Source organism: Dama dama, chromosome 23 (assembly GCF_033118175.1).
Source record: "Dama dama isolate Ldn47 chromosome 23, ASM3311817v1, whole genome shotgun sequence".
NCBI classification, from domain to species: domain Eukaryota; kingdom Metazoa; phylum Chordata; class Mammalia; order Artiodactyla; family Cervidae; genus Dama; species Dama dama.
In genome coordinates, this window is record NC_083703.1 from 43,180,844 (window position 1) to 43,195,188 (window position 14,345).

Sequence of the window (14,345 nt, forward strand, 5' to 3'; positions counted from 1 at the left end):
GAAATGGGTCAACGGCTCTACCTGACTTGGCCTCAGCCACCCACTCACCCAGCTCCAGCATCACTGCCTCCATGCTGCTACAGGGGCCCCCCAGGATATGGGTGACATGTACATGCGTTGTCAAATCCACATGGCGAACTCCCATTTACTTAAGGTCTGTGCCTTCTCTGAACACTAACTTGAAACCTTCAGGCCCTCTCACTGTCACTTTTCACCTTTACTGACTTACACTCTTCTTAGCACTTTTCACAAATATACTTGTCATCAGTGTATCTGTATTTACTGTTACCCGCACTAGATCTTAGGCTCTGACAGCAAGGACTCTGCTGCTTTATCTTCAGTGTCTAGAACAGTGCTGAATAGGCACTTCATAAATACTTGCTGAAGGAATAATGAACCATCACAACCCCTCAGAGGCAGGTACTATTACCCCTCCCCCCCCCCCCAACACAAAGATAAAGAAGTCAGTCTCAGGCCTGGAGTCTTAAATTGAAAAGGTTTATGACAAAGTTCTAATAGTTTGGCCACCTGATGAGAACAGTCAACTCCTTGGAAAAGACCCTGACTCTGGGAAAGACTGAAGGTAAAAGGAAAACAGGGCAGCAGAGGATGCGATGGTTGGACAGCATCACCGACTGAATGGCCATGAACTTGGGCAAACTCTGGGAGATGGTGAGGGACAGAGACCTGGCATGCTGCAGTCCATGGGGTCACAAAGAGTCAGACACGACTGAGCGAAGGAACAACAATAGGGCAAAGAAAAGATGTAGATACTGGTGTTCTTTAGATTACAGTCCTGGGACACCCAGAGTCAGTGCCGTCAGGTTTGAAGCAGGGACTGTTCTCAGCTGTTGCTTTGGGTCTGGGCTCCAGGTGCCAGTATGAACTGGACTGCAGAGACAGGTGTGGCTTCATGCCCTTCATGGACGCTGTTCAGTGTGGCCACATGGACGTGGCCAGACTGCTCCTCGAAAAGCACAAGATAGAGAAACGGTTTGGTTCTGTCCCTTCGGTTATTCCTACAAGTTTTAGCCCAGGGGATAAAGAGGAAGCATGGTGATTCAGATGGTGGGTTCAGATCTCAAATCTGCCACCTTCCCTGATGTAGGCTCACTTTACCTCTTTAAGCATCAGTGTTTCCATGTGTAAAACAGACAAGTTTCACTTTTCCCAGGGTTACTATATGGATAGAACAATGTAATGTACAGAAAGCAGTTAGCAAAATGTCGTTAGCACTCACAGGCAACCAGTCCCTCACTCCAGGGCTGCAGAGGGAAGTGACTGAGTTCAGGGACACAAATTTTCCCCTGATGGCAAGGGAGTGACACCCAGGATCTTCTGGCTCCCAGGAAGCATACTGGAAACCCTCAGTGTCAGTTTCCAACCAGAATGGAAGCTGTGTCAGCAGTTCTTCTTTCGTTACATCTTTCTGACTCAGTGTAATATTTTTTCCTTACACAGAGAATTCATAAAATTTTGAAAATGTCTTCTGTATCATTTAAAATCTCCCGTTTCTCATTTACTGACTTCTGTGTTTTAGACAAGTCTCTCAAATCCTCCCCAATTGATTATATTACTTTTAAAACCATTTCTGACCAAATCAGGTTAAAAGGAAAAATGTTCAGATCTAGAATAGACAGATTCATAGGAATGAATACAAGACTATGAAATCTGTGCAGCTGAAGGAACCAGAGTTTCTATCAGGGGCGCCCAGCTCCCCGGTCTGTACTGCTGTGGGTGATGCCCTGAGCTGGGTCCTCTGTCCCCACCCAGCCCTGCACCTGGCCTGCACGGGGCAGCACGCGGCCTGTGTCCGGTTCCTCCTGAGCTCTGGGCTCCAGGACTCTCTGGACATCTCGGGCACCCTGGCTCAGCATCTCACATGGAGCCCTGATGTCGTTCAGTGCTTCAACCACAGCGCGATGGCTGAGGGCGTTTCCAGAGATAGACAGTGAATCCACGGGAATACGTGTGCTGCTACTTCAGTTGCCAGAAGGTGCAGTGAAATAGGCCAGGAGTCGGTGTTTCCTGCACGCCCACTTGGGTGGAGGACTGCCCCCCCGGGATGAGGCGGCTGGCTTCCTGGCTTGATGACAGCCCATTGCACAGTCGGACTCTTTTCAGGGTCTCTAATTCACTTCTTCTACCTTCGAGTGGAGTCTGGAGTCGATGATGGGGATGAAGTCAGCATCTGAAATCCTTAGAGAAGCCTGAAAATACAGGGTGGGGACTTCCCTGGTGGTTTAGAAGTTAAGACTGCGCTTCTACTGCAGGGGCCAAGGTTCAGTCCCTGGTCAGGGAACTAAGTTCCCCACATGCCTCAAGGTATAGCCAAAAAATAAAGCAGTTATTTTAAATAAGAAATCCAGTGTGCAGACTGTTATATGTGTGTGAGATGTTTTGTAATAAATCGCCTGTGGCAAGGCCATGGTAATAACATTTAGGATATAGCAACTTGCCTTTGCCTTGAGCTACAAAACATGACTGGCCTGTTTACTTTCTTCTTTCACAGGCTTTTCATTGGCCAACAGTAGTTTAACTTTTGGTTTCAAAGCCAGGAAGGAAATGCTGGGATATTTACATAGACATGACTTCCCTGGTGGCTCAGACGGTAAAGTGCCTGCCCACAATGTGGGATACCTGGGTTCAATCCCTGGGTCGGGAATATCCTCTGGAGAAGGAAATGGCAACCCACTCCAGTACTCTTGCCTGGAGAATCCCATGGATGAAGGAGCCTGGTGGGCTACAGTCCATGGGGTCACAAAGTGTCTGACACAACTAAGCGACTTCACTTTCACTTTCTTTCTTTACAAGCAGTTAATGGAAACACTTCTATATTCTAAGCTCTGCTTCTTAATGTTAAACATTAAAACATTTAATGTGCATTAAAGTAATTAAACATTTAATGTTTAATGTTGAAACATTGGACTATAAAGTTTTAATTGTGAGATTATTTTTTAAGTGCCAATTTCTGTACTGGCTCACTTTGGAAAATAAATGCATCTAAAAATACATCGAAGATATTTTCAAACCTTTTTAATAACCATGTTTGAAGGATGGTGTTTGTTCTTGAAGTCACAAGTCGAGTTTCCTGTCCCACCTGCCCACGGAAAGTGATTTGTGACTCTCCAATAAATGAGACACGTGACATCATAACTTTAAGAAATTCTGTAGCAACTTAGATTGAAGAGAGGAGGAGGCCTCCAGCATTTGGATTCTTTTTCTTTTTTTTAATGCAAAGAATAATTATCAGTCCCAGCCAATCTGTTAAAGAAAAATGTATGTGTCAATCACAAGCAACTCAGTCCCCTCGTTCAGAATAATCTGGTGGGAACTTAATAGACGTGGAAAGAATGTCCAGTTCTTCATTCTTCCCAGATGGCACTGGCTAATTTTTATCTCTAGCAACCAGATACCTGCTCTGGTAGAAACATGACAGGCTTCCCCCGTCACTCAGTGGTAAGGAATATACCTGCCAATGCAGGAGACGTGGCTTTGATGCCTGGGTATGGAAGATCCCATGGAGAAAGAAATGGCAACCCACTCCAGCATTCTTGCCTAGGAAATCCACAGACAGAGGAGCCTGGCGGGATACAGTCCATGGGGTCACAGAGTCGGACACGACTGAGCGACTAACACAGTAACAACAGGAACACGACTGTGACCTCTGAGTCACACACTCTCCACCTGTACCTCCTCGAGCTGCACCTTTCCTGTTGCCCCAGAGGTGTCTCTGTGTCACCTACTCTGGTCTGAGGGTGGCCTATGAGGAGGACCCCTACTTGCAGGTGGGACAGGAAGCCCGCCGGGTGCTGCCCGTCACCCCTCGGTGCACCCGTGACGCAGCTTCTCCTCTGCAGTGACTGCTCGCAGGGGCCTTCCCGTCCGGGCTGTGCCCCTGATGTACACACTCACCGTGATGCTCGTCTGTGGGGCTGCACTTGGTTCTCCAGGACGCAGCTCTCCATCGGAGAGGCTCCTGTAGCTGGACCCAGGCCGTCAGACGTGATGCCAAAACCACTGGGGAGCCAGAGAGGACAGTGATAATGGTACCATTCACTGGCAAAGATAGGGCGATGATACAATTACACCTGTTCCTGCAATAGTGATGCACTGAGAATGCTAATACAGGGGTGGTGATCATTGGCATCATTCCCTCACTTCCTAATTGTAGGTATTTTTCTCACTTCCTTTGGGTCTTCACTGAATGAGGCCCTTCCCTGGCCACCTGATCTAAAAATCCTTTCCCTCCTTTAATGTTATATCTTCTTCCCTTAGTTTATGCTTTCTCCATAGCCCTGACCACTAAGGAACACACCATACAACTTGAGTTGTTTCTTTTGTCTACCCTCTGTCTCCTCAGCTAGAAGGTAAGCTCCTTGGCCAAGGTTTCTGTGTGGCTTGCTCACTCACTGTATCTATAGGGCCCAGAACAACCCTGGTACGTGAGATCTGGATACGGTCAGTGAGTGGAGGACGACTCCCATGGTCCTGAGCACTGCATCCTGGATGCTGTACTGAGCACCCTTCCTAGCCAGCCTCGTCCTTCCCTGGCTCTTCCGCAGTGCAGCCCTCCTGACCATCCTCGGTCTCAAGCATCCTTTCTCATCCCGACCTGCCCTTGGTCCCCTGCTCATCGGCACTGCTGGTCCCTGCCACCAGCTTCCAGCTGCTGCTCTAGTTCACAGGGACCTAACTGCCAATTCAGATGACGTCCTTTGGCCCTCCTGTTCCTGATGCTTTCAGTTCAATGAGCGATCACTCCCACCTTCTGGAAGCTGGTTTCCTGTCACCTCCAACAACCTGCTTCTGGGCTTTGCTCTCTGTTTCCTTTCCCGTCTCCGTCAAGCCCTGACCTGTAAGGGCTTCTGTCCCTGCTTCGTCCTGCATGGCCACGTCTCACCCACTCTCATCCCACTGCCCCTGACCAACGAGTCCCTCCAGCCCTGAGCCTCTGCTGCTGGCTGTACGTTTTTGTATGGATGTCCTAAGTCGGCCCCACATCCAGCTCACTTAAAACCTAGGCTCCCCCAATAGCAAAAATTTAGACTTGGGCCCCAGGTCACGCCTTCACCCTCCCAAGCCCAGACTCCAGGGGCACTGAGTTGCTCACCAGCTTTTTGCTATGTTCCACCATGACTTGCTGCCCCTGGCTATTCTTGCACCAGATGGGCACATGGTCGATCATCAGGTCCTCGTCGGCTGAGGTGAAGAAGACCACGAGTGCTACACACAAGGTTGGCCCTAATGAAGCTGCCCTTCCCTTCAGCAAGGAGACAGTTGACCGTGAAGGGGGTTAACTTGAAGAGATTCAGCTTTTTTCTCAACTGATATCTGGAAGGCATGTCCTGAGGGCACAGGGTGGGCTTTCCTGGTCATGTGGGACTTGTGTCCCCCAGGCTCTGCCCCCGTCTGTCTGATGACACCACCAGGTCCCTGGCAGCGGCTCATCTAGGTGAGGAAAAAGGCTTAAAGGGCTGAGTGCTTACAGGCTACATGGGACTGGAAAGGGCTCCATTCGGCTTTCCAAAATTCAAATCTAATAACCCAGGAGACAAAATGGATCACAACAGACACCGCTCTTCCACAGTGTAGACAGGACTTCAGGAGGCCCCAGGGGGACCTCGAAGGTCCCTGAGGCCTTCCTATCCCAGGGAACACAGTTCAGAGGCCCCAGAAGCCTAGGTCAAGTGCCTCTTAGCCTTGTCCTCTCCCCTCCTGCTTCCAAGGAGAGTCTTATCTGAACGGGTCAACCGAGCCATTGGTGCCCAGGACTGCGGACACGTCATCTGACCCGTGCCTAAACTCCAGACACACAAGCCTGCCTCCCTGGGTGACAATGTATCTCTCTGGGATAAAAGTATAAATCACTAAATCTTTTGTTATATTCCCTACCTATGAAGGGAGATTAGACACTAAATTCTCTCCTGTGAAAAGCAGTAACCGGATGTGATGGTGACAGCGGCACCAGGAAGCTCACTTGAGCCCGATGTGATTGCAGGCCACAGAGTGGACGTGACCACAGGCCACCGAGTGGAATGTCTTGAAGATGACGTAGCTTGGGAAGATGAGCTCTGGCTGCCTGGTGATGATCTTATTGAAGGTCACGTACAGAAATCTGCTCTGAGACCACTTCTCGGTATATGTGACCAGGGTGGAGGTCTTCCCAGTGCCTGGAGATGCCAAGAGGAAGGGGGTCACCTCTGAACAGGAAGATGCATTCCCACGGTGCCCTAATCAGGATCTGCCCATGCTCATCTCGCCACCAGCCAGGCACCCAACAGCGGCACACTCTTAGTACCAATGAGAACTAAACACCACGTGGTGAAGGGAACAGCAGAGTGGAGGCAGAGCCACCTGGGTTGGTGTCAAGGCCCTGGCAGCTCCAGTGAGGGGCCCCTTGACCTCCCTGGGCTTCAGTCTGCTCCTCAGCCATGTGCCTGTAACACACAAGGAGAACACGCTGTATAAGCAAAGCTCAAAGAGTGACTAAGCACTTTAGGAGCCAGGCAACACAACTAGCTAACCCCGGCAGAACACCAGACATTGTATTTGGGGATGCACGTTCAGACCAGAAAGTGGGAGGCCCTTCTAGGCTTCACTGTACAGATACCCAGGAGCTCCTGACACTGTCTGAACAGGAAAGTCACATGACAAGCTACCCCACAGCCATCTGTGTATGAGCAGACGTGTTGATAGGTAACAGGCTGGATCAATCCCCACCAGATGGGGCCATCTATCTATCCAGGATGGATGGTCCCTGGAGTGGTAAGAAAAAGCAATTATTCCTTAACAACTGTTTTTTGGGTGATTTAATTGCAACAGTTCAATAATAGATTAAGGTAAAGACACTCCGGCAGGTGGCAGGAATGGGGACACAGTGACGAGAAGTCTCTCAGGAATGGCAGCCCCTTACCTGCAAATGTCATTATTCTCACCACCTGGAGAGGCTCCACTTCGTGGCTTAGGATCAGCTGTTTGTTCATATGTCAGCTGGATGGTAGTTTTCTTGCTGTAATCATTACAGAAGAGAAATTAGGGGAAGAGCAAGAAATTGAAAAGATCAGATGATAAACTACCAAAATGAGGCTGGGGTTGCTCCTGGCTTCCAAGACAACATTTAAGAACCCCTGATGATAGATTCTACAAGATGGAGGCAGAACACAGAGGACTATTTCCAGCTTCTCATTAACTCACCGTGTGTCAGCATGAAGCCCTTCATTTCTCTGGTCCTTTCAAATAACCCAAGTTGTTACCAATACAGTGGTCTGCCTTGTAAAGCTATCCTTACTGATCAGTGTTCAGAAGCTAGATGACCATCCTCTGTTGGGACTGCTCAACAGAAGGGGAAATTGGGTGAAATGCTTTTTAAAATTCCTTCCAAATTAAAGAATCTGTGGCCTTTTATTTCTCTAAGGGACCAATGACAAAGATTAAGGCTTCAAAGCAGAGACTGAAGGAAGATTTTGAAAATAAATCTAAAATAACTTTTAGCCAAACTTGACCACCAAGACACATTCTTCCAAAGAGAAAAGGTGACACCTCCCCAGCCCTCCCCACAGACTCTTCACATACGGCAGGGGCAGTGTAGAGGTCAGGGTGGTGTTGGCGCACGTAGGCCTCTGCCTCGGTAAGGAGGTGCTCCATCAGACTCCACAACACCCGTCCAGGGTCTACACTCAGGGAGCACTTCGTGGTGTCTGTGCAGCTGTAAGACATTCACAGCAGCGTCCGTGGGAAAGATGATCCATTAAATCCTGACATCTCGGAAAGGACTTCAGAAACCAACTTCCTCCCAGGAGATGGTGACTTACCAGATGAGGTTCAGCATGTACAGGTCTGACTCCTCCTCTATGCCATAGCTTAGCAGGATGCCATGCACCCTGCTGATACTTTGCTCTTCATTCATCAGGTATTGGCGATACAACTTTTTCTAAGGAATGAACTAGATGTTTAAGAAATCCAAAAGAGCATGCAGGCAATGGCTATTAGAGCACAGATCAGGCTACAAACATACAGATAGTTGTTTAAAAAACAACTAGAGCCAACAACTGAAAAGCTGGAGAAAGGGGCAGAAACATTACACAAATTTTAGTTGGAAACTAGGAAAGGGGTGGGGGTTCATTTCTGGTTTCAACACCAACTTATTACAGAATCTGTGAAGAGCTAGTGCTTCAATTTTCCTATCTGAAACAGTGTCCAGTTCCTGTTGGGACACTAATGACTCAGAGTTTCAAAGAGGATTAAACAACATGAGAGCTGTGGCTATAACAGCATTAAACAAAACACACTTTAAGTCAAAAATTTTACAAGAGACAAAGAAGATGATTATAAAATGATAAAAAGGATCAATTCACCAAGAAGATATAACAATTATAAATATGCACATACCAAATAGAAGAGCTCCTAAATCTAGGAAGCAAACACTGACAGAACTGAAGAGAGAAACAGACAACAGGATAATAACAGGAGACTTCAATACTCCACTTTCAAGAATGGATAGAACAAACAACACTAGATCAACTGGACCTAACAGACATATAATGAACACTCCACCCAACAGTATATAATCTTTGCGAGTACACACAGAACATTCTCCAGGATAGATCACATGCAAGGCCACAAAAGAAGTCTTAACACATTTTAAAAGACTGAAATTATATAAAGTATGTTTTTCAATCACTAAGAATGAAACAAGAAATCAGTAGTAGAAAGAAAACTGGAAAACTCACAAATATGTGAAAATTAAAAACAAAATCATTTTTAAAGCAACCAATGGGTCAAAAGGAAATCACAAAGAAACTAGAAAATATCTTGAGACAAATAAAAACACAGATACTAAAATGTATGGGATGAAATGCAAGCAATGCTAAAAGTTAATAGCTATAAACACTTACATTAAAAAATAAGAAAGATCACAGGGACTTCCCTGGTGGTCCAGTGGCTAAGACTCCAAGCTTCCAATGAAGGGGGCCAACGTTCCATCCCTGGTCAAGGAGCTCTATCTCATGTGCTGCAACTAAGACACTGTGTAGCCAGATCGTAAATAAATAAACTTATTTTTAAAAAATAAGAAAGACCACACATCAGCAAGCTAACTTTACACCTGAAAGAACGAGAAAAAGAACAAACTAAACCCAAAGCTAGCAGGAGGGAGGAAACAATAAAGACTATTGAGCAGAAATAAATAGAGAATTTAAAAATATGGGGAAAAATTAATAAAACTAAAAGTTTTCTTTTTTTAAAACAAAATTGACAACTCTTAGATATATAACGGGAAAAGGGAAGAGCTGAATAACTAAAATCAGAAATGAAAAGGAAACATTACAACTGATGTCACAGAAATAAGAAGGGTTGTAAGAATACTTCAAACAACTGCAGGTCAATCAAATGGATAATCTAGAAGAAATGAATAAATCTTTAGGAACACACAACCTACCAAGACTGAATCATGGAGATACAGAAAATCTGAACAGACCAATAATGAGTAAGGAGATTGAATCAGTCATTAAAAGCCTCCCAAAAAGGAACAGTCCAGAAACAGATTGCTTCACTGAAAAAAGTCTACTGAACATTTAAAGAACTAATGTCAATCCCCCTTAAACTCTTCAAAAAAAACTGAAGAGGAGGGAACACTTCCAGACTTATTCTGAGGCCAGCATAACCTTATACTGAAGCCAGACAAAGACACCACAAGAAATAAAATGAGAGCTGTGACAAGGTCACTGAAAGTAACTCCATCATGTCATTGCTACAATGATAAAAAGAGTACTGTTCTAACATTTCAAGAGGTAAAGATAAGCTGAGATATGTTCCCAAAATCTTCTCAAGCAGAGTGGAGGGAACCCTCACACATTCCCATTCCCATCAGAGATCTCAATTAAGTGGGTAGATTTACTAACCCAAAACAAAGTTCACAACTAAAAACAGAACAATATTTCTCTGAAGGTAGGAGACAAAACCCCAAGCAAAGAACGGAGCAAGCGCGATGTGAAATTTCCTCCAAAATGTTTTGGGTTTGAAAGAGAAATGTACTGAGCCTTGACATACCCATCTTGCCCTCAATCTCTAAGGTTTTAAACTTCAATACATTTGAAGAATGGGTTAAATTCTCCACCTCTGGATTATTGCCAATGGCTGGTCTAAGGGACATACAAGTTAAGCAGAACATTCTCACAACTTCAGACTTCCTGGAGACGTGAACCTGGTAAGTATAACGATTAAGGGAAAAACAGGCTGTGAGCTAATGGTACTGGGAAATCCTTTCTGAGAGCACGGGGCTGCCCCCTGTGTCATCCTCAGAAGGTACTCCTGAGACTACACACAACATTCATTCAGTAATCACCTCCTATTAATATATATATAAAATATCGGGCCTCCCAGGTGGTCTGCCTGCCAATGCAGGAGACAGCAGAGATGCGGGTTTGATCCCTGGGTGGGGAAAAGACCCTGGTGGAGGGCATGGTAACCCACTCCAGTATTCTTGCCTGGAGAATTCCATGGACAGCTATAGTCTGTAGGGTCGCAAAGAGTCGGACAGGACTGAAGCGATTTAACAACAAAATATCGTGAGATCCAATGGAGAATGCATAAACAGGACAACAGCCCTCCAGCCATGCTCTAATAGCTCAAATGAAGGAGGAAGCCTCTCTAAGACTACACCTGAAGTGACAGGCTTTAAAGTGAAAGTCGTTTAGTCATGTCCGACTCTTTGATACCCCATGGACTACACAGTCCGTGTAATTCTCCAGGCCAGAATACTGGAGTGGGTAGCCTTTCCCTTCTCCAGGGGATCTTCCCAACCCAGAGATCGAACCCAGGTCTCCCGTATTGCAGGGGGATTCTTTACCAGCTGAGCCACAAGGGAAGCCCAAGAATACTGGAGTGGGTAGCCTATCCTTTCCCCAGGGATCTTCCCAACCCAGAGATCAAGCCGGGGTCTCCTGCATTGCAGGCAGATTCTTTACCAACTGAGTTATGAGGGAAGCCCACGGAGGTGTAAATCGCTATAGCGGCACAAGGAAGAGAGACAGGGTGAAGTCCGTGGGATGGAGCAGAGGAGTTACTCAGGGAGTGGAGCCTGGAAGGGGTGAGACGTCCACAGAGACATGAGGGGGCCCTTTGGGCTGGTTGGATGTGGGGTGCAGATCAGACCAAGCTAAGGAAGGTACCATACGGTTCACAGCCGGGAGGCAGCACATCGTTTGCCATGGACAGAATACAGGGATGGTCGGGAAGAATAAACAACACGCTGAGACGCACACAGAAAGATCTCAGGTGCTTCCAGGGGTTGGGATCTGATTTCGGAGGACAACGGGACAGGAACATTTCTGAGGAAATATTTTCTGAGGAAAATTTCTGAGGAAAGGCCACCGTCAGGAGCACGCTTTAAGCGAGGCGGCGCCGGGCACTTTTAGAGAGAACTTGGAGAAGGAAATGGCAACCCACTCCAGTACTCTTGCCTGGAAAATCCCATGGATGGAGAAGCCTGGTGCAGGCTACAGTCCATGGGATCGCAAAGAGTTGGACACGACTGAGCGACTTCACTTTCACTTTCAGACAACAAGGAGCGCGCTCCGTTCCAGCGGATCACTGACGACCCTCCTCCAGAGGGGCACACACGCTCAGGTTCCGGGAGAGGGCTTCCACCCGCAGGAAAGGCAAAGATGTGAGCGGGCTGCGGATGCGGCTCGGGGCAGGACCCCAAGGAGCCCGCAGGGAGAGCTAGGAACGGTGACCCGACCAATGTCTTCCACCTCCTGGTCGGGAGCTCCAGGCTGCGCGCAGCGCCGCCGCACACCGTCCTCCGCTTCGGGCCGCGCTTCCACGGGCCGTGGGCACAACAGGGGTCCCCGAGAAGAGCTACCCTCCGAGTAGTCCCCCGACCGCCTTCACCAGCTCCGCCACCTCCGCCACCGCCGCAGCCACCGGGAGAAGAGCCCGCCGGCGACACTGACGGAACGCATCCCCGGCCAATCATAGCGCGCATACGGAGGGGGCGCGCTGACGGACGACTCTAACAGCCAATGGGAATGCGCATCCTCACTCTCCCCCAACCCCGCTAGCGGGCCTCGTCCAGTCCGAGCTTCCGCTAGCGCGGAAGAGGCGAGCAGAAACTTTACCAGAGTTCCTCGAGGCTCTGGGTCCCAAGGAAGGGCAGCGGCCGGCGCGGGTGGGCGGGGGTCGAGGTTGTGGGCGGGGTTGTATTCAGAGGGCGGGGCCTGGGCGGGGCCCGGGCAGGAGGCGCGTGTGACCCAGGCCTTCGGCGGCGGTCCAGCGGGTTCGCCCCAAAGTGAAACTAGTGCAGGCGGCGGCGTCCGCGGCGGCTCGCCGGGCGCGTAGTCAGCCAGAGACCTGAGGGTCTGGGAGGCTGGGGTCGTCCGGAAGAGGGTCCCCAAGGTCCAGACGGTCCCGGGGGAGGATCTCGAAGGCGGGCCCCGGCGGAGGCGGGGAGGGCCCGGAGGAGGGTCCCGGGTGGTCCCCGGCTGGCCCGAGCCCGCGGCCATGGCCGCGCCCGCCGACCCGCGGCGGCTGTGCCGGCTGGTGCAGGACGGCCGACTGTGCGCCCTGCGCGGGGAGCTGCTGGCGGCGGGGCACGCGGGCTGCGCGGGGCCGGCCGGGGACACCCTCCTGCACTGCGCCGCCCGCCACGGCCGCCGGGACGTCTTGGCCTATCTGGTCGAGGCCTGGAACCTGGACATCGAAGCCGCCAACCGGGACTACAAGCGGCCTCTGCACGAGGCTGCCTCCATGGGCCACCGGGACTGCGTGCGGTACCTGCTGGGCCGGGGGGCCGCGGTTGACTGTCTGAAGAAGGCCGACTGGTAAGTGGTGGGCCTTACAGAGAGACTCCCTCCCCTCCCTGCTGATAGCAGATTCCTACTCTTGGTCGGCCTCCACACCGTAGCCGGTCAGCCTTCCCCTACAGAGCAGAGCATCGTTGCTGCCCTTGTGAGGTTAACTGTTGCAGCCTTCTGCTCCAGACTGCCTCCCGTGATAGAGCAGAGAGCAGTAAGGAGCATGCTCAGATAGAATAGACTCGAACTACGACTTGCCTGTAGGTACTGCTTGTTGCATGGGCCCCAGATGGGATGTTCTGGAAACATCTAGCTAAATGATTACTGCACCCATGACACTTTTTAACTTTCTGTTTTGAAATTCCTAATTATCGCTTCTCAGAAATTTCCAAAGACAAGTGGGAAGTTCCATGCACCTTCCCCCAGGCTTGCCCCAAAGTTAACATCTTACAGGGGGAGTACAGTAATAAAAAGGAGAAACTGACATTGCTACAATCAGGACATTTACTCAGATTTCACAGTTATACAGGTGAGCACAGGTAAGTGTGTGGGGTGCTCTGTGTGGTTTATTACATGACCACCTTCACAGGCACAGTGCTCACCTCTAGTCTGTCAGTTCAATTCAGTCACTCAGTCGTGTCCGAGTCTTTGGGATCCCATGGACTGCCGCACACCAGGCTTCCCTGTCCATCACCAACTCCCAGGGTTTGCTCAAACTCACATCCATTGAGTCGGTGATGCCATCCAACCATCTCATCCTCTGTCATCCCCTTCTCCTCCCACCTTCAGTCTTTCCCAGCATCAGGGTCTTTTCCAGTGAGTCAGTTCTTCACATCAGGTGGCCAAAGTATTGGAGTTTCAGCTTCAGCATCAGTCCTTCCAATGAATATTCAGGACTGATTTCCTTTAGGATTGACTGGTTTGATCTTCTTGCAGTCCAAGGGACTCTCCAGAGTTCTCCAACACCACACCTGTAACCATCACATGAAGTAGTTGCATTCTGTTGATAGATCCACATGGTTTTCCATCCTCACTATGTCTGTCCACGCGCTTAGAGGTTTGAACACCTGAAGGTTCATAACATAATGAAGTTCCTGAATGAATCCACAAGGAATCCCTGATCTTATATGAAAAAGAATTGCATCAGACAGCCATATAGCTTAATAAAGTACATCTTGCCCACTGGCATGGGGGAATAGGCATCCTTATGTTTTGAGGTTTGCGCTTTGGCTGCGACTTAGCAGCAGCAGCAAGCACAAGACATTTTCTTCTGCTGCTAGTAAGTTGGTCTAAAGATAGTGGAGGCATATTACCTCTTTTAAAACAATTCTGTGCATAAAGAATAGCAAGGAGAGATAAGAAAACCTTCCTCAGTGATCAATGCAAAGAAATAGAAGAAAATGATAGAATGGGAAAGACTAGAGATCTCTGAACTGAACTGAACTGTGGATAAAGAAACAGCCTCCCCAAACAACCATCACAAGGGCAAGTTTCACTTGATTGTGGGCTTAGAAAGTGCAGTTACAGAGAGACATTTTTGACTGTTCT

At 48.8% G+C, this 14,345-nt stretch overlaps 1 protein-coding gene across 10 annotated transcripts in view; it reads left to right on the forward strand.

The window, feature by feature from the left end:
* The first annotated feature begins 12,262 nt into the window (after window positions 1-12,262).
* Window positions 12,263-14,345, forward strand: part of ANKRD16 (ankyrin repeat domain 16) — a 35,225-nt gene continuing 33,142 nt past the window's right edge. For 4 of the 10 annotated variants that reach the window (XM_061126519.1, XM_061126516.1, XM_061126517.1 and 1 more), the window contains exon 1: window positions 12,266-12,824. In XM_061126519.1, coding sequence (XP_060982502.1) covers window positions 12,505-12,824 — 320 coding nt within the window. In that variant the 5' untranslated portion in view covers window positions 12,266-12,504. Of the gene's footprint in view, window positions 12,825-14,345 lie in introns of all 10 variants that reach the window. The other 6 variants (XM_061126515.1, XM_061126514.1, XM_061126511.1 and 3 more) reach the window with 5 other exon arrangements.